Source organism: Anomaloglossus baeobatrachus, chromosome 12, assembly GCF_048569485.1.
Source record: "Anomaloglossus baeobatrachus isolate aAnoBae1 chromosome 12, aAnoBae1.hap1, whole genome shotgun sequence".
NCBI lineage: Eukaryota > Metazoa > Chordata > Amphibia > Anura > Aromobatidae > Anomaloglossus > Anomaloglossus baeobatrachus.
The window spans coordinates 13,396,840-13,416,292 of NC_134364.1; the positions used below are offsets into that span (position 1 = coordinate 13,396,840).

The 19,453-nt window shown below is 54.0% G+C and overlaps 1 protein-coding gene across 1 annotated transcript in view; it reads left to right on the forward strand.

Moving 5' to 3' along the window:
* PPP4R4 (protein phosphatase 4 regulatory subunit 4) overlaps positions 1-19,453 on the forward strand; it is a 63,682-nt gene that overhangs the window by 34,953 nt on the left and 9,276 nt on the right. The window contains exons 3-7 of the mRNA XM_075330622.1: positions 1,384-1,531; positions 3,687-3,760; positions 5,722-5,828; positions 5,960-6,067; positions 13,748-14,003. Of these exons, the coding sequence (XP_075186737.1) occupies positions 1,384-1,531; positions 3,687-3,760; positions 5,722-5,828; positions 5,960-6,067; positions 13,748-14,003 (693 nt within the window). The remainder of the gene's footprint in view (positions 1-1,383; positions 1,532-3,686; positions 3,761-5,721; positions 5,829-5,959; positions 6,068-13,747; positions 14,004-19,453) is intronic.

A 19,453-nucleotide genomic window follows, 5' to 3' on the forward strand; every position in this document is an offset into this window, starting at 1 on the left:
AGCTGATACCGGGCTCAGGACCGGATCACTGACAGCTGGCACCGGGCTCAGGACCGGATCACTGACAGCTGATACCGGGCTCAGGACCGGATCACTGACAGCTGGCACCGGGCTCAGGACCGGATCACTGACAGCTGGTACCGGGCTCAGGACCGGATCACTGACAGCTGGTACCGGGCTCAGGACCGGATCACTGACAGCTGGTACCGGGCTCACGACCGGATCACTGACAGCTGGTACCAGGCTCAGGACCGGATCACTGACAGCTGGTACCGGGCTCAGGACCGGATCACTGACAGCTGGTACCGGGCTCAGGACCGGATCACTGACAGCTGGTACCGGGCTCAGGACCGGATCACTGACAGCTGGTACCGGGCTCAGGACCGGATCACTGACAGCTGGTACCGGGCTCAGGACCGGATCACTGACAGCTGGTACCGGAATAGGGACCGGATCACTGACAGCTGGTACCGGAATAGGGACCGGATCACTGACAGCTGGTATTGGGCTCAGGACCGGATCACTGACAGCTGGTACTGGGGTCAGGACCGGATCACTGACAGCTGGTACCGGGCTCAGGACCGGATCACTGACAGCTGGTACCGGGCTCAAGACTGGATCACTGACAGCTGGTACCAGGGTCAGGACCGGATCACTGACAGCTGATACCGGAATAGGGACTGAATCACTGACATCTGGTATTGGGCTCAGGACCGGATCACTGACAGCTGGTACCGGGCTCGGGACTGGATCACTGACAGCTGGTTCCGGGCTCAGGACTGGATCACTGACAGCTGGTCCCGGGCTCAGGACCCGATCACTGACAGTTGGTACCGAAATAGGGACCGGATCACTGACAGCTGGTTCCGGGCTCCGGACCGGATCACTGACAGCTGGTACCGAAATAGGGACCGGATCACTGACAGCTGGTACTGGAATAGAGACCCGATCACTGACAGCTGGTCCCCGGCTCAGGACCCGATCACTGACAGCTGGTTCCGGGCTCAGGAGGAGTTGCCGCTCGTCGTACGATGCTTCGATGTTCTGTTCCTTGAATCTTCTAGACGCGGACTTTTAATTGAGCCGTGGAGCGATCGCCATAGTAACAGACAAATTACTTTACAGACATTTATAGAACCATAAAGCGATGGAGGAAGATCAAACTGTCATTACAGGATCCAGAGAGGGACCGGTGCTGCTGCAGGTGTCCGAGAACGGGGCGACGCACGGCGGGGTCTCTCTGGGTGACCCCAAATCTAGGGATACATTGTCTGACATCAGAAACAACTGGTTAATGTGTCACAAAATACGGGAAATAATGTGCAGAGATGTAAAGAAGCGGCTGACGTCCTCTAACCCTCCTCCTGTGTCCTCTGCTGACAGGAGGTTCTCCATGTTGCAGGAGTAGAAATGCAGCTGACGGCCGCGTACTCATTCCTGACCATCCTACAAGAGGAGTCCGTCCCCGTCCACTCATACTGTCTGTCCTTCCTGCAAATCATCCTACAGAACCTGGAGCACAGGGACATAGGTGAGACGTGTCTGTAATACCGCCTGGATACAGGAATATCACTACTATAATACTGCCCCGTATATACAAGAATATAACTACTATAATACTGCCCCGTATATACAAGAATATAACTACTATAATACTGCCCCTATGTACAAGAATATAACTACTATAATACTGCCCCGTATGTACAAGAATATAACTACTATAATACTGCTCCTATGTACAAGAATCTAACTACTATAATACTGCCCCTATATACAAGAATATAACTACTATAATACTGCTCCTATGTACAAGAATATAACTACTATAATACTGCCCCCTATGTACAAGAATATAACTACTATAATACTGCTCCTATGTTCAAGAATCTAACTACTATAATACTGCCCCTATATACAAGAATATAACTACTATAATACTGCTCCTATGTACAAGAATATAACTACTATAATACTGCTCCTATGTACAGGAATATAACTACTATAATACTGCTCCTATGTACAAGAATATAACTACTATAATACTGCTCCTATGTACAAGAATATAACTACTATAATACTGCCCCTATGCACAAGAATATAACTACTATAATACTGCCCCTATGCACAAGAATATAACTACTATAATACTGCCCCTATATACAAGAATATAACTACTATAATACTACCCCTATGTACAAGAATATAACTACTATAATACTACCCCTATGTACAAGAATATAACTACTATAATACTGCTCCTATGTACAAGAATATAACTACTATAATACTGCTCCTATATACAAGAATATAACTACTATAATACTGCCCCTATGCACAAGAATATAACTACTATAATACTGCCCCTATATACAAGAATATAACTACTATAATACTACCCCTATGTACAAGAATATAACTACTATAATACTACCCCTATGTAGAAGAATATAACTACTATAATACTGCTCCTATATACAAGACTATAACTGCTATGGTACTGCCCCCTATGTACAAGAATATAATTACTATAATACTGCCCCCTATGTACAAGAATATAACTACTATAATACTGCTCCCTATATACAAGAATATAACTACTATAATACTGCCCCTATGTACAAGAATATAACTACTATAATACTGCCCCTATATACAAGAATATAATTACTATAATATTGCCCCCTATGTACAAGAATATAACTACTATAATACTGCCCCTATATACAAGAATATAACTACTATAATACTGCCCCCTATGTACAAGAATATAACTACTATAATACTGCTCCCTATGTACAAGAATATAACTACTATAATACTGCCCCTATGTACAAGAATATAACTACTATAATACTGCCCCTATATACAAGAATATAACTACTATAATACTGCCCCCTATGTAGAAGAATATAACTACTATAATACTGCTCCTATGTACAAGAATATAACTACTATAATACTGCCCCTATGTACAAGAATATAACTACTATAATACTGCCCCTATGTACAAGAATATAACTTCTATAATACTGCTCCCTATGTACAAGAATATAACTACTATAATACTGCTCCCTATGTACAAGAATATAACTACTATAATACTGCTCCCTATGTACAAGAATATAACTACTATAATACTGCCCCTATGTACAGGAATAGAGCTGCTCTAATACTGGCATGATGGGGCAGTTTTCCTCTTCTGCGCAGTATTGCAGTATTATTTTCTGTATGTATAGTTAGTGGCCCCGGGGACAGCAGATGCTTGTGTTTCGCCCTCTCCGGGGCTTTGCGGGTTTATTCTGGTGTGATGGGGTAATGGTGTCTGGGACCGGGGGTGGGTGATGTTGATGTTTTGGGTGATGAGACGTTTCCTGTAATTGTAGAGCTGTTACTATTAATACGGAATATCTGGACTCTGCAGATAGCGGGGTCCCCCCGCCCGGGCGAGTGCCGGCATATTGGCGGGGAGACCCTCTGACTATTGATCGCAGCTTTCTCACCGGTCAGAGCTATTTGCTATAGAGTAATGGTGATTGTTGGGGCAGGGGAGACTTGCTGCAGCTCTGGGGGTGACTGGAGTAGACGCGCCGTGCAGTCTGTACAGCACAGCTGCATTATGCTATGTAGGCCTGCAGGGAGACGGTGCGATGCTCTGCAGACCGCTGACTGTTCTCTGTGTTTGGCAGGTGTAAGCAATGCCTGGCTGGATACTCTGCTCGCGGTTATAGACGTCCTGCCAAAGGAGACCATCCGACACGAGGTAACGGGGCACCCCCCCCCCCCCTCCGGTGCAGCCACTGAGCGGCAGGGATGGGAAACACGGATGCAGCGGAGCTCAGTTTGTTATACTCTGGGTTTACATAGGACTGCAGGTTATTGTAGCCCAGCAGCCCCATGATGAAGCTCAGTGTTACGTCACAAGCTCGGCTCTGCTGCGCCTCAGTCTGGATATTAACACTGGGTCATGATGATTTTCAGGGAATCTGTTCCTTTAAAGCTTTAATCCCCCCAGTAACATACGCGCCCCCCATCACTGTGACTCCCCGCACTGAGCACGAGCCTTCCTCCAACACAAAGTGAATTATGGGGGTAAATTGGCCACAATGTCCCGGTGTCAGCTCCACTCGCTGCTGGGAAACCTCCGGGTACACGGCAAAGTATGTGCAGAGCAAATAATAACAGGGGAGACGTGACCGCAAACTGCCCAGAGAGCGGGAGATACACCAATACTGTAATACTGCCACCAGGGGCACAAAGGATCCCGAAAGTGATCTGTAATATCATGCTACATAGTGCTCCAGAGCTGAGCTCACTGTTCTGCTGGTGCAGTCACTGTGTACATACATTACATTACTGATCCTGAGTTACCTCCTGGATTATACTCCAGAGCTGCACTCACTATTCTGCTGGTGCAGTCACTGTGTACATACATTACATTACTGATCCTGAGTTACCTCCTGTATTATACTCCAGAGCTGCACTCACTGTTCTGCTGGTGCAGTCACTGTGTACATACATTACATTACTGATCCTGAGTTACCTCCTGTATTATACTCCAGAGCTGCACTCACTATTCTGCTGGTGCAGTCACTGTGTACATACATTACATTACTGATCCTGAGTTACCTCCTGTATTATACTCCAGAGCTGCGCTCACTATTCTGCTGGTGCAGTCACTGTGTACATACATTACATTACTGATCCTGAGTTACCTCCTGTATTATCCTCCAGAGCTGCACTCACTATTCTGCTGGTGCAGTCACTGTGTACATACATTACATTACTGATCCTGAGTTACCTCCTGTATTATACTCCAGAGCTGTACTCACTATTCTGCTGGTGGAGTCACTGTGTACATACATTACATTACTGATCCTGAGTTACCTCCTGTATTATACTCCAGAGCTGCACTCACTATTCTGCTGGTGCAGTCACTGTGTACATACATTACATTACATTACTGATCCTGAGTTACATCCTGTATTATACTCCAGAGCTGCACTCACTATTCTATTGCAGTCACTGTGTACATACATTACATTACTAATCCTGAGTTACCTCCTGTATTATACTCCAGAGCTGCACTCACTATTCTGCTGGTGCAGTTTCTGTGTACATACATTACATTACATTACTGATCCTGAGTTACATCCTGTATTATACTCCAGAGCTGCACTCACTATTCTGCTGGTGCAGTCACTGTGTACATACATTACATTACATTACTGATCCTGAGTTACATCCTGTATTATACTCCAGAGCTGCACTCACTATTCTATTGCAGTCACTGTGTACATACATTACATTACTAATCCTGAGTTACCTCCTGTATTATACTCCAGAGCTGCACTCACTATTCTGCTGGTGCAGTTTCTGTGTACATACATTACATTCCTGATCCTGTACTGATCCTGCGTTGCTCCAGAGCTGAGCTCACTGTTCTGCATACTTCAGGGCTGGAATCTCCCCACATTCTCTGCTGGCTGCAGTCATGTGATGTAGGATAGTCTCCCCTGGTGCATGCTTGGAGTTGTAGTTCCACATCTGCAGGGAGTTGTAGGTTGCAGGGTGCAGTGCAGGATACATAGCTGTTACAGCGCCACCTCCTGGCCGTGATCCTGCACTGCACCCTCACACATATGGCTGGTATATACTATATATATATATATAGGGGAAGGGTCTTCAGTGCCGCTCACGGTTTCCTCTCTTCTCCTCGTACAGATCCTCAATCCTCTTGTATCCAAAGCACAACTGTCTCAGACGCTGCAGTCCCGAGTGACGAGGTGCCGGATCCTGGGGAAGCTGGCCAGCAAGTTCGAGGCTCACATGTAAGTGACGGGGGGTGACGGGGAGGGGAGCGTTTGATGGGGGGTGACGGGGAGGGGGGGGGCGACGGGGCGAGGGAGGGGGGGATCATCAGGAGCAGCTCACATCCATAACGTTCCCTTCTGTGTTGCAGAGTGAAGCGTGACATACTCCCCCTAGTGGAATCCCTGTGTCAGGACGTGGAGTATGAAGTGCGCTCCTGTATGTGTCGCCAACTGGAGTTCATTGCACAAGGTATAGGGTGAGTATAGAGTCAACCATACAGTGCACCTGACCTGCAGAGCAGCCGGAGCAGTGAGCGCAGCTCTGGAGCATAATGCAGGATGTAACTTAGGATCAGTGATGTATATACACAGTGACTGCACCAGCAGAATAGTGAGTGCAGCTCTGGAGTATAATACAGGAGGTAACTCAGGATGAGTAATGTAATGTATGTACAAAGTGACTGCACCAGCAGAATAGTGAGTGCAGCTCTGGAGTATAATACAGGAGGTAACTCAGGATTAGTAATGTAATTATGTACACAGTGACTGCACCAGCAGAATAGTGAGTGCAGCTCTGGGGTATAATACAGGAGGTAACTCAGGATCAGTAATGTAATGTATGTACACAGTGACTGGACCAGCAGAATAGTGAGTGCAGCTCTGGAGTATAATACAGAATGTAACTCAGGATCAGTAATGTATATACACAGTGACTGCACCAGCAGAATAGTGAGTGCAGCTCTGGAGTATAATGCAGGATGTAACTCAGGATCAGTAATGTAATGTATGTACACAGTGACTGCACCAGCAGAATAGTGAGTGCAGCTCTGGAGTATAATACAGGAGGTAACTCAGGATCAGTAATGTAATGTATGCACGCAGTGACTGCACCAGCAGAATAGTGAGTACAGCTCTGGGGTATAATACAGGAGGTAACTCAGGATCAGTAATGTAATGTATGTACACAGTGACTGCACCAGCAGAATAGTGAGTGCAGCTCTGGAGTATAATACAGGAGGTAACTCAGGATCAGTAATGTAATGTATGTACACAGTGACTGCACCAGCAGAATAGTGAGTGCAGCTCTGGAGTATAATACAGGAGGTAACTCAGGATCAGTAATGTATGTACACAGTGACTGCACCAGCAGAATAGGGAGTACAGCTCTGGAGTATAATACAGGAGGTAACTCAGGATCAGTAATGTAATGTATGTACACAGTGACTGCACCAGCAGAATAGTGAGTGCAGCTCTGCAGTATAATACAGGAGGTAACTCAGGATCAGTAATGTAATGTATGTACACAGTGACTGCACCAGCAGAATAGTGAGTGCAGCTCTGGAGGATAATGCAGTATAAGTAATGTATGTACCCAGTGACCTCTTATATGTCTCGTTGTCATACATTGGTCCTGGGGGTGGTGGTCGGGGATATTTTGGGGTGTACAGGGGCTCGGGCAGCACTTTCTGTTATTAGCGGGGGTCTTGCGGTTGCTCGCAGTCAGTTTTCATCAGTAATAGACGACTTTCCCGAGTATTGGCCTTATTGCTGTGTTAATGAGGACGTTCCCAGAATGCATCAGTGATGGAGGGATACGGCGAGGACGGGCGTGTGTGAGAGTGGTGGGATCCTGCGTGCTGCGCCCCCCGTGTGTAGTGTGGAGCACAGCAGGGGGGCCGCGCTGTCATCTCTGCTCGTCTCTGCTGTGCTCCTGTGTGGGGGGCTGCACTCTCCTCGTCTCTGCTGTGCTCCTGTGTGGGGGGCTGCACTCTCCTCGTCTCTGCTGTGCTCCTGTGTGGGGGGCTGCACTCTCCTCGTCTCTGCTGTGCTCCTGTGTGGGGGGCCGCACTCTCCTCGTCTCTGCTGTGCTCCTGTGTGGGGGGCTGCACTCTCCTCGTCTCTGCTGTGCTCCTGTGTGGGGGGCTGCACTCTCCTCGTCTCTGCTGTGCTCCTGTGTGGGGGGCCGCACTCTCCTCGTCTCTGCTGTGCTCCTGTGTGGGGGGCCGCACTCTCCTTGTCTCTGCTGTGCTCCTGTGTGGGGGGCTGCACTCTCCTCGTCTCTGCTGTGCTCCTGTGTGGGGGGCCGTGCTGTCATCTCTGCTCGTCTCTGCTGTGCTCCTGTGTGGGGGGCCGCACTCTCCTTGTCTCTGCTGTGTTCCTGTGTGGGGGGCTGCACTCTCCTCGTCTCTGCTGTGCTCCTGTGTGGGGGGTCGCACTCTCCTCGTCTCTGCTGTCCTCCTGTGTGGGGGGCTGCACTCTTCTCGTCTCTGCTGTGTTCCTGTGTGGGGGGCCGCACTCTCCTCGTATCTGCTGTGCTCCTGTGTGGGGGGCCGCACTCTCCTTGTCTCTGCTGTGCTCCTGTGTGGGGGGCCGCACTCTCCTTGTCTCTGCTGTGTTCCTGTGTGGGGGGCTGCACTCTCCTCGTCTCTGCTGTGCTCCTGTGTGGGGGGTCGCACTCTCCTCGTATCTGCTGTGCTCCTGTGTGGGGGGCTGCACTCTCCTCGTCTCTGCTGTGCTCCTGTGTGGGGGGCCGCACTCTCCTTGTCTCTGCTGTGTTCCTGTGTGGGGGGCTGCACTCTCCTCGTCTCTGCTGTGCTCCTGTGTGGGGGGTCGCACTCTCCTCGTCTCTGCTGTCCTCCTGTGTGGGGGGCTGCACTCTTCTCGTCTCTGCTGTGTTCCTGTGTGGGGGGCCGCACTCTCCTCGTATCTGCTGTGCTCCTGTGTGGGGGGCCGCACTCTCCTTGTCTCTGCTGTGCTCCTGTGTGGGGGGCTGCACTCTCCTTGTCTCTGCTGTGCTCCTGTGTGGGGGGCTGCACTATCCTCGTCTCTGCTGTGCTCCTGTGTGGGGGGCCGCACTCTCCTCGTCTCTGCTGTGCTCCTGTGTGGGGGGCTGCACTCTCCTCGTCTCTGCTGTGTTCCTGTGTGGGGGGTCGCACTCTCCTCGTCTCTGCTGTGTTCCTGTGTGGGGGGCCGCACTCTCCTCGTCTCTGCTGTGCTCCTGTGTGGGGGGCCGCGCTGTCATCTCTCCTCGTCTCTGCTGTGCTCCTGTGTGGGGGGCTGCACTCTCCTCGTCTCTGCTGTGCTCCTGTGTGGGGGGCTGCACTCTCCTCGTCTCTGCTGTGCTCCTGTGTGGGGGGCCGCACTCTCCTCGTCTCTGCTGTGCTCCTGTGTGGGGGGCCGCACTCTCCTTGTCTCTGCTGTGCTCCTGTGTGGGGGGCTGCACTCTCCTCGTCTCTGCTGTGCTCCTGTGTGGGGGGCTGCACTCTCCTCGTCTCTGCTGTGCTCCTGTGTGGGGGGCCGCGCTGTCATCTCTGCTCGTCTCTGCTGTGCTCCTGTGTGGGGGGCTGCACTCTCCTCGTCTCTGCTGTGCTCCTGTGTGGGGGGCTGCACTCTCCTCGTCTCTGCTGTGCTCCTGTGTGGGGGGCCGCACTCTCCTTGTCTCTGCTGTGTTCCTGTGTGGGGGCCCGCACTCTCCTCGTATCTGCTGTGCTCCTGTGTGGGGGGCTGCACTCTTCTCGTCTCTGCTGTGTTCCTGTGTGGGGGGCCGCACTCTCCTCGTATCTGCTGTGCTCCTGTGTGGGGGGCCGCACTCTCCTTGTCTCTGCTGTGTTCCTGTGTGGGGGGCTGCACTCTCCTTGTCTCTGCTGTGCTCCTGTGTGGGGGGGCTGCACTATCCTCGTCTCTGCTGTGCTCCTGTGTGGGGGGCCGCACTCTCCTCGTCTCTGCTGTGCTCCTGTGTGGGGGGCTGCACTCTCCTCGTCTCTGCTGTGCTCCTGTGTGGGGGGTCGCACTCTCCTCGTCTCTGCTGTGTTCCTGTGTGGGGGGCCGCACTCTCCTCGTCTCTGCTGTGCTCCTGTGTGGGGGGCCGCGCTGTCATCTCTCCTCGTCTCTGCTGTGCTCCTGTGTGGGGGGTCGCACTCTCCTCGTCTCTGCTGTGTTCCTGTGTGGGGGGCTGCACTCTCCTCGTCTCTGCTGTGCTCCTGTGTGGGGGGCCGCACTCTCCTCGTCTCTGCTGTGCTCCTGTGTGGGGGGCCGCGCTGTCATCTCTCCTCGTCTCTGCTGTGCTCCTGTGTGGGGGGCCGCACTCTCCTCGTCTCTGCTGTGCTCCTGTGTGGGGGGCTGCACTCTCCTCGTCTCTGCTGTGCTCCTGTGTGGGGGGCCGCACTCTCCTCGTCTCTGCTGTGCTCCTGTGTGGGGGGCCGCACTCTCCTCGTCTTTGCTGTGCTCCTGTGTGGGGGGCCGCACTCTCCTCGTCTCTGCTGTGCTCCTGTGTGGGGGGCCGCACTCTCCTCGTCTCTGCTGTTTTCCTGTGTGGGGGGCCGCACTCTCCTCGTCTCTGCTGTGCTCCTGTGTGGGGGGCCGCACTCTCCTCGTCTCTGCTGTGTTCCTGTGTGGGGGGGCCGCACTCTCCTCGTCTCTGCTGTGTTCCTGTGTAGGGGGCTGCACTCTCCTCGTCTCTGCTGTGCTCCTGTGTGGGGGGGCCGCACTCTCCTCATCTCTGCTGTGCTCCTGTGTGGCGGGCCGCACTCTCCTCGTCTTTGCTGTGCTCCTGTGTGGGGGGGCCGCACTCTCCTCGTCTCTGCTGTGCTCCTGTGTGGGGGGCCGCACTCTCCTCGTCTCTTCCTCTGGTCTTGTGTGGGGGGCCGCACTCTCCTCGTCTCTGCTGTGCTCCTGTGTGGGGGGCCGCACTCTCCTCGTCTCTTCCTCTGGTCTTGTGTGGGGGGCCGCACTCTCCTCGTCTCTGCTGTGCTCCTGTGTGGGGGGCCGCACTCTCCTCGTCTCTTCCTCTGGTCTTGTGTGGGGGGCCGCACTCTCCTCGTCTCTTCCTCTGGTCTTGTGTGGGGGGCCGCACTCTCCTCGTCTCTGCTGTGCTCCTGTTTGGGGGCCGCACTCTCCTCGTCTCTTCCTCTGGTCTTGTGTGGGGGGCCGCACTCTCCTCGTGTCTGCTGTGCTCCTGTGTGGGGGGGCCACTCTCTCCTCGTCTCTGCTGTGCTCCTGTGTGGGGGGCCGCACTCTCCTCGTCTCTGCTGTGCTCCTGTGTGGGGGGCCGCACTCTCCTTGTCTCTGCTGTGCTCCTGTGTGGGGGGCCACTCTCCCCTCGTCTCTGCTGTGCTCCTGTGTGGGGGGCCACTCTCCCCTCGTCTCTGCTGTGCTCCTGTGTGGGGGGCCACTCTCTCCTCGTCTCTGCTGTGCTCCTGTGTGGGGGGCCGCACTCTCCTCGTCTCTGCTGTGTTCCTGTGTGGGGGGGCCGCACTCTCCTCGTCTCCGCTGTTTTCCTGTGTGGGGGGCTGCACTCTCCTCTTCTCTGCTGTGTTCCTGTGTGGGGGGCCGCACTCTCCTCGTCTATGCTGTTTTCCTTTGTGGGGGGCTGCACTCTCCTCGTCTCTGCTGTTTCCTGTGTGGGGGGCCGCACTCTCCTCGTCTCTGCTGTGCTCCTGTGTGGGGGGCCGCACTCTCCTCGTCTCTTCCTCTGGTCTTGTGTGGGGGGCCGCACTCTCCTCGTCTCTGCTGTGCTCCTGTGTGGGGGGCCGCACTCTCCTCGTCTCTTCCTCTGGTCTTGTGTGGGGGGCCGCACTCTCCTCGTCTCTTCCTCTGGTCTTGTGTGGGGGGCCGCACTCTCCTCGTCTCTGCTGTGCTCCTGTTTGGGGGCCGCACTCTCCTCGTCTCTTCCTCTGGTCTTGTGTGGGGGGCCGCACTCTCCTCGTCTCTGCTGTGCTCCTGTTTGGGGGCCGCACTCTCCTCGTCTCTTCCTCTGGTCTTGTGTGGGGGGCCGCACTCTCCTCGTCTCCGCTGTTTTCCTGTGTGGGGGGCTGCACTCTCCTCGTCTCTGCTGTGTTCCTGTGTGGGGGGGCCACTCTCTCCTCGTCTCTGCTGTGCTCCTGTGTGGGGGGCCACTCTCCCCTCGTCTCTGCTGTGCTCCTGTGTGGGGGGCCACTCTCTCCTCGTCTCTGCTGTGCTCCTGTGTGGGGGGCCGCACTCTCCTCGTCTCTGCTGTGTTCCTGTGTGGGGGGGCCGCACTCTCCTCGTCTCCGCTGTTTTCCTGTGTGGGGGGCTGCACTCTCCTCTTCTCTGCTCTGTTCCTGTGTGGGGGGGCCGCACTCTCCTCGTCTCTGCTGTTTTCCTTTGTGGGGGGCTGCACTCTTCTCGTCTCTGCTGTGCTCCTGTGTGGGGGGCTGCACTCTTCTCGTCTCTGCTGTGCTCCTGTGTGGGGGCCGCACTCTCCTCGTCTCTGCTGTTTTCCTTTGTGGGGGGCTGCACTCTCCTCGTCTCCGCTGTTTTCCTGTGTGGGGGGCCGCACTCTCCTCGTCTCTGCTGTGCTCCTGTGTGGGGGGGCCGCACTCTCCTCGTCTCTGCTGTTTTCCTTTGTGGGGGGCTGCACTCTTCTCGTCTCTGCTGTGCTCCTGTGTGGGGGGCCGCACTCTCCTCGTCTCCGCTGTTTTCCTGTGTGGGGGGCCGCACTCTCCTCGTCTCTGCTGTGCTCCTGTGTGGGGGGCCGCACTCTCCTCGTCTCTGCTGTTTTCCTTTGTGGGGGGCCGCACTCTCCTCGTCTCCGCTGTTTTCCTGTGTGGGGGGCCGCACTCTCCTCGTCTCTGCTGTGCTCCTGTGTGGGGGGGCCGCACTCTCCTCGTCTCTGCTGTTTTCCTTTGTGGGGGGCTGCACTCTTCTCGTCTCTGCTGTGCTACTGTGTGGGGGGCCGCACTCTCCTCGTCTCTGCTGTGCTCCTGTGTGGGGGGCCGCACTCTCCTCGTCTCTGCTGTGTTCCTGTGTGGGGGCTGCACTCTCCTCGTCTCTGCTGTGCTCCTGTGTGGGGGGCCGCACTCTCCTCGTCTCTGCTGTGTTCCTGTGTGGGGGGGCCGCACTCTCCTCGTCTCCGCTGTTTTCCTGTGTGGGGGGCCGCACTCTCCTCGTCTCTGCTGTTTTCCTTTGTGGGGGGCCGCACTCTCCTCGTCTCCGCTGTTTTCCTGTGTGGGGGGCCGCACTCTCCTCGTCTCTGCTGTGCTCCTGTGTGTGGGGGCCGCACTCTCCTCATCTCTGCTGTTTTCCTTTGTGGGGGGGCTGCACTCTCCTCGTCTCTGCTGTGCTCCTGTGTGGGGGGCCGCACTCTCCTCATCTCTGCTGTTTTCCTTTGTGGGGGGGCTGCACTCTTCTCGTCTCTGCTGTGCTCCTGTGTGGGGGGCCGCACTCTCCTCGTCTCCGCTGTTTTCCTGTGTGGGGGGCCGCACTCTCCTCGTCTCTGCTGTGCTCCTGTGTGGGGGGGCCGCACTCTCCTCGTCTCTGCTGTGCTCCTGTGTGGGGGGCCGCACTCTCCTCGTATCATCTGTGTTCCTGTGTGGGGGGCCGCACTCTCCTCGTATCATTTGTGTTCCTGTGTGGGGGGGCTGCACTCTTCTCGTCTCTGCTGTGCTCCTGTGTGGGGGGCTCCTTTACAATGGCAGACGTGATGGCCCTGTTCGGGGGCGTCCTCACATTCCTGCAGCCCCCTCAGTGTGGGCCGTGATCGTGTCCTTTGCAGATATTGAGGGGGCGTCTCCTTGGCCCGTTATTGGCACAAAGGGAAGAAACAAAAGATGAAGACTCCAGAAGTGGAGCCTCGCTGAGTGCAGCCGGTGACTCATGTCCCTGCAGCTCGTGCGATGCGGCCCCCCGTACAGAGCAGGCCCCTGCGTGCAGACATAAGGGCTGTGGATATGGGGATGACCCCCCCTACAAGCCGTGCGATGGAGAAGAGGCCTCAAACAATGGGCAACGCATGAGGGTGGGGTCCGTCTCCGCCGTCGCTGCTGCCCCCGCTCCTCGGGCATGATGATTCACTGCCACCTCCTGCAGCATTGCTGGGGACCCCCGAAATAGGTACATGTGTACAAGGGCATCTGCGGCATCAATGATTAATGGTAAGAAGATTCCCAGGTATTAATAGATGCTCTTCTTTGTTGTAGGGCAGAATTAACAAAAGCCGCCATTCTCCCGGAGCTGGTGGAGCTGGCCAGAGACGAGGGCAGCAGCGTGCGACTCGCCGCCTTCGAGACCCTGGTCAACTTGTTATCTATGTTCGATCACGGTACGTTCCTGAAAATGAGTGGTATGCATGTCCACTTTAAGAGAGAGCAGAATTCAGAATGCAGCTCCGGCTGTTACTGCAGAAGAAGTAGCAAGGTTACTCCTGATCAGTGCAACAGAGAATCGATACACAATGTAACGACCGTGTCACACAACGCCACGATACAATGATGTATTATCACCGTACAGTGGCATGGAAAAGTCTGTGCACCCCTGGTCAAAATGATGTTATTGTGAAGAGTTAGGCAAGTTGAAGGTGAAATTATCTCTAAAAGACACAAAGTTATAGGTGATAATTACCTGTCTGCTGTAGGCAATAAATAAATAGATATATTTTCAACTTTTAAATATTAAAATGAGCAAAAAAGGAAAATGAGCCACATACAACAGCGCAACGCACCGCACCCCGCAAATGTCACCACTTGTAGCAGCCAAGAGGCTTTCAATTATTTGAGGCATTTCCATCCATTCTTCCTTGGAGACGTCTTCCAGTTCTGAGAGATTACTTGCTCGTCTTGCATGCTCTGCTCTTTTGAGGTCTCGCCACAGATTTTCAATGATGTTCAGATCAGGGGACTGTGAGGCCGCTGTAAAACCTTCATCTTGTGTCTTTTGAGGTTGTCTATTGTGAATTTTGACGTGTGTTTGGGATCATTGTCCATTTGGAGAAGCCATCCTCTTTTTCTCCTCTTTTTCTCCTCTTTTTTTCCCCTCTTTTTCCCCCTCTTTTTCCCCCTCTTTTTCCCCCTCTTTTTCCCCCTCTTTTTTCCCCCTCTTTTTTCCCCCTCTTTTTTCCCCCTCTTTTTTCCCCCTCTTTTTCCCCCCTCTTTTTCCCCCCTCTTTTTCCCCCCTCTTTTTCCCCCCTCTTTTTCCCCCCCTCTTTTTCCCCCCTCTTTTTCCCCCCCTCTTTCCCCCCCCTCTTTCCCCCCCCCTCTTTTCCCCCCCTCTTTTCCCCCCCCTCTTTTCCCCCCCTCTTTCCCCCCCCTCTTTTTTTCCCCTCTTTTTTTCCCTCCTCTTTTTTCCCTCCTCTTTTTTCCCTCCTCTTTTTTCCCTCCTCTTTTTTCCCTCCTCTTTTTTCCCTCCTCTTTTTTCCCTCCTCTTTTTCCCCCCCTCTTTTTCCCCCCCTCTTTTCTTCCCCCCCCCTCTTTTTTTTCCCCCCTCTTTTTTTCCCCCCTCTTTTTTTCCCCTCTCTTTTTTTCCCCTCTCTTTTTTTCCCCTCTCTTTTTTTCCCCTCTTTTTTTCCCCTCTTTTTTTCCCCTCTCTTTTTTTCCCCCCTCTTTTTTTTTTTTCCCCCACCCTTTCCCCCACCCTTTTCCCTCCTCTTTTCCCTCTTCTTTTCGTCTTTTTCTTCCCTTTTCAACTTCAGCTTTTTTACTGATGGTGTTATTTTGGCATCAAGAATTTGTTGACATTTCATTGAATCCATTCTTCCCTCTACCCGTGAAATGATCCCCGTGCCATTGGCCGCAACAGAACCCCAAAGCATGATCGATCCCCCCCCATGCTTAATGGTTGGCAAGATATTCTTTCCTGAAATTCTGTGCCCTCTTTTCTCCACACACACCTTTGATCATTGTGGTCAGACTTCTATTTTATCCTCATCGGTCCACAAGACTTGTTTCCAGAATGCTTCAGGCTTGTTTAGATGTTCTTTTGCAGACTTCTCATGCTGAACTTTATGATGAGGACACAGTAGAGGTTTTCTTCTGATGATTCTTCCATGAAGGACATATTTGTGCTGGTGTCTCTGAACAGTAGAGCAATGCCCACAACTCCAGAATCTGCTATATCTTCCTGAAGGTCTTTTGCAGGCAGGCAGGGGCTCTGATTTCCCTCTCTAGCAATCCTACCAGCAGCTCACATAAATGTTGCTTGGTCTTCCAGACCTTATCTTCACCTCCACTAATTACATTTTGAACTGAGGAAAGGGCAACGCTTTGCTGTCTTCTTATCGCCTTCCCCTGCTTTGTTGGCCTCCACCATTTTCAGAGTGCTAGGCAGCTGCTTAGAAGAACCCATGGCTGCTGGTTTTTGGCACAAGGTTAGTGAAGGCCGGCTTTTTATAAAGCTGTGAAATTTTGCATCACCTGATGATAGGGAGCAAGCCATAACCCAAAAAGCCTAATTATGGTCTGAAATCTCAGTCAAAGCTATCTAAGCACTCAAATCTGCAAGGGTGTGTAACGGGGTGCCAGGGGTGCCTCCGGGCTTGTAGTCGTGGCCCTTGCTGTCAGGCTTACCCCTGGCGCCACCGTCACTGGGGGGACAGGAGATGCCTTGGTGGGGCAGAGTGTGGTGGTGCAGGTGTTGTCCGGCGCACAAACACTCTTCAGGCATGGTTCAATGCAATTAACAAACATCTTTATTCTTCACAAAGCTCCACACGAGGCAATAAGGTGATGATACGCTTTCTTTAGCTGGGGGAAAGCCTGTCCCTGCGTCCCCTCCAGTGGGGATGTGCCTGACTACTCCTCTTCGCCCGGCTCCCACTTCTGGCTACCCACAGCCCGGACCCACACCGGACTGCTTCACTCTATGAGGTTCCGCCCCCGCTCCTGTTCTCTCCGGCTTCCCTGTTCTTCAGCTCCCACACTCTGCCCCGGCTCTGCTGCTCCGCTCCCGTCCCCGAGACAACTGCCCTCCTGATCTTTTCTTCTCCACCCTTGCTCTCTCCTCCCCCTTGCTTCTGCCGGCTCCTCCTCCCCACTGTGGTGACAGCCGTCCCACCCGGCCACTAGGGGTACCCTAACACAATACACATGCAAATACAAATATAACATTTTTATTAATAACATTTCCGGGTTAACTATGCTCCCTTTGTAGGGGGTCTGCCCACCCCCTACATACCTCCCCTCTTAAAGCCCGAGCCTCCCGGCAAGGCTCCCATCTAAAAACCACATTTTTAAAACTATGCACCAACATATTCAATAAAACTGCGAACCTGTCCCCAAGAGGGTGCCCGAAAGAGGGTGCCCCAGTCCAGCGCCCGGAGTTCCTCCCGGAAGTTCCCGGTCTTGGTTGTGCCCGGAGGCTTGGCAGCGCTCCCGGTCTTTGTTGTTAACCGGCAGGAACACAAGAAAAAAAAAACTCCTTCTTCTCAGCGGCGCGGAGGAGCCCCCGGCTCAGTCCAGCAGCAGGCTCTCTCCGGACTCAACAACTTTAACGGTTTCAACCAACACACCTTCTTCCGGCTCGGAACAACGCCGGTGTCTAACACAAAACAGGGCCGCCATCTTCCGGTCTTGGTGCTTATTCCGGATGGTAGGCCCATTGCCACTCAGCTCTCTGGGCTTGTACATACTCGGACAAAGATTGCCCGGGCAACCGGCGCAGCCTCCGGAAAGGCTCGTAGCTAATGAGTGGTTCCGCTATTTCAGCCTCCGGCTTTGGCTCCTCAGTCCCCGACGGGGGTGATGGGGTCGCTGCGCGGGACGACGGCGGGCTGCCCATAATAATGACTGGGTGGGTGGTGATGTTTTGATTGATCGCCACAACCGGCGGGATTCCCTTCTCCGGGTCAGTACTCTGCCCGGGCATGACTGCCGGAGCTACAGCCAAGGTACGTTGCGGGTGGGAGGTTTCGGCCAATACCGGTCTTGGTTGTGCTCGTCGCCGGTTCTGGCATTCCTCCCATTCCACTTCCTGCTGCCACTGAGCAGCCTCTTGTGCGGTGGGCACCCGGGTCACCCCAACCGCAAACAGGCCCCGGCAACCCACTTCCCTCAGGAACCGTACCTTCTCCCCTTGGTACAGGGTATGCAGTCTCTGTGGGAGGCCTTCTGTATCTAAATGTACTCGGTTGTAGAAGTAGTCGTCCCCGGTCTCGCCGTCCCGGATGAAGCCGTACCCCTCTCTTTGGTTGAACTTCACCACCACTCCGGTGGTGTACTGCTGCTCAAATTCCTCGCTCCGGGGACCCGCCATCATCTCCCGGGCGACGGTCTCGGCGAGCAGCCGCTCCTGTACTGGATCCGGCTCAGGTGACGGGGACTTTCGTGTCGGTAGTACTGAAGGCTGGACTGGGTCCCAGTAGAAGCCCCACTCGTCTTTCTCCAGTTTCCGGGCGTATATTTCCTCCGGAGCCAGAGCTTGACCAAGTGTCGCAGGTCCCACCGCGGCTGGCGAGGGAATGTCCGGGCAGGGGTATGGGGCTCCCAGCATCCGGCTCCCTGACGGTAGTTGGGCGGTGTAGGTCGCCCGGACCTCTGTGGTAGTTACTCCGGTCAGGGCGTCCCACGTGGTCACCCAAGTTACTTTCATGGCTCTTCCCGGTCCTCCGGGTACAGCCGGCAGATGGGCGGGGAATCCTTCCGCAACCACAATCTGCCTCGGGTCACTCTTCTCCAAGCCAGGCGCAGGGTGTAGTCCCTCGGCATTTTCCATCTTGCTTGGGGAATGAGGCTCAGGTAAAGGCGTCAGGGTCGGTGTAGAAGCTGGAGGAAATGGAGGCGGGCTTGCTTTTCCCGCTCTTGAGCATACTCCACCCCCAGTCTCACACCTCAGGTCGACCCCTCCGCGGCGGCACTTCTTTCTTCTTACAACACCGCCCACTTCACATGTCTTCTTACGTGCCCTGGGACCGGCACCTCCCCTCTTTGGGCGGAGTACTCCGAACTTCTTTTTCGGCACTGGCCAGCCCCAGGCTCTTCTTTTGGCGCCAACTTTCCGCGCGCTTTCTGCATCTTCACAGACGACGGCCATCTTGCCGCCATCTTGTGCCTGGTCCAACGCTGCAGGCACTGCTTCTTCTTCCCACCATGGGACCGGGAACCTTCTCCAATAGTCCGGATCCTGTGCCCTAGGCACCACTTGATCTCCATCTTCTTGTGGGACCCTTTGCATACAATCCGGATCCTGCCGACTACGCCACATGTAACGGGGTGCCAGGGGTGCCTCCGGGGTTGTAGTCGTGGCCCTTGCTGTCAGGCTTACCCCTGGCGCCACCGTCACTGGGGGGACAGGAGATGCCTTGGTGGGGCAGAGTGTGGTGGTGCAGGTGTTGTCCGGCGCACAAACACTCTTCAGGCAGGGTTCAATGCAATTAACAAACATCTTTATTCTTCACAAAGCTCCACACGAGGCAATAGGGTGATGATACGCTTTCTTTTAGCTGGGGAAAGCCTGTCCCCGCGTCCCCTCCAGTGGGGATGTGCCTGACTACTCCTCTTCGCCCGGCTCCCACTTCTGGCTACCCACAGCCCGGACCCACACCGGACTGCTTCACTCTATGAGGTTCCGCCCCCGCTCCTGTTCTCTCCGGCTTCCCTGTTCTTCAGCTCCCACACTCTGCCCCGACTCTGCTGCTCCGCTCCCGTCCCCGAGACAACTGCCCTCCTGATCTTTTCTTCTCCACCCTTGCTCTCTCCTCCCCCTTGCTTCTGCCGGCTCCTCCTCCCCACTGTGGTGACAGCCGTCCCACCCGGCCACTAGGGGTACCCTAACACAATACACATGCAAATACAAATAAAACATTTTTATTAATAACATTTCCGGGTTAACTATGCTCCCTTTGTAGGGGGTCTGCCCACCCCCTACAGGTGCACAAACTTTTACATCAGTCCATTTTTTTTTTTTTTTCATTTTAA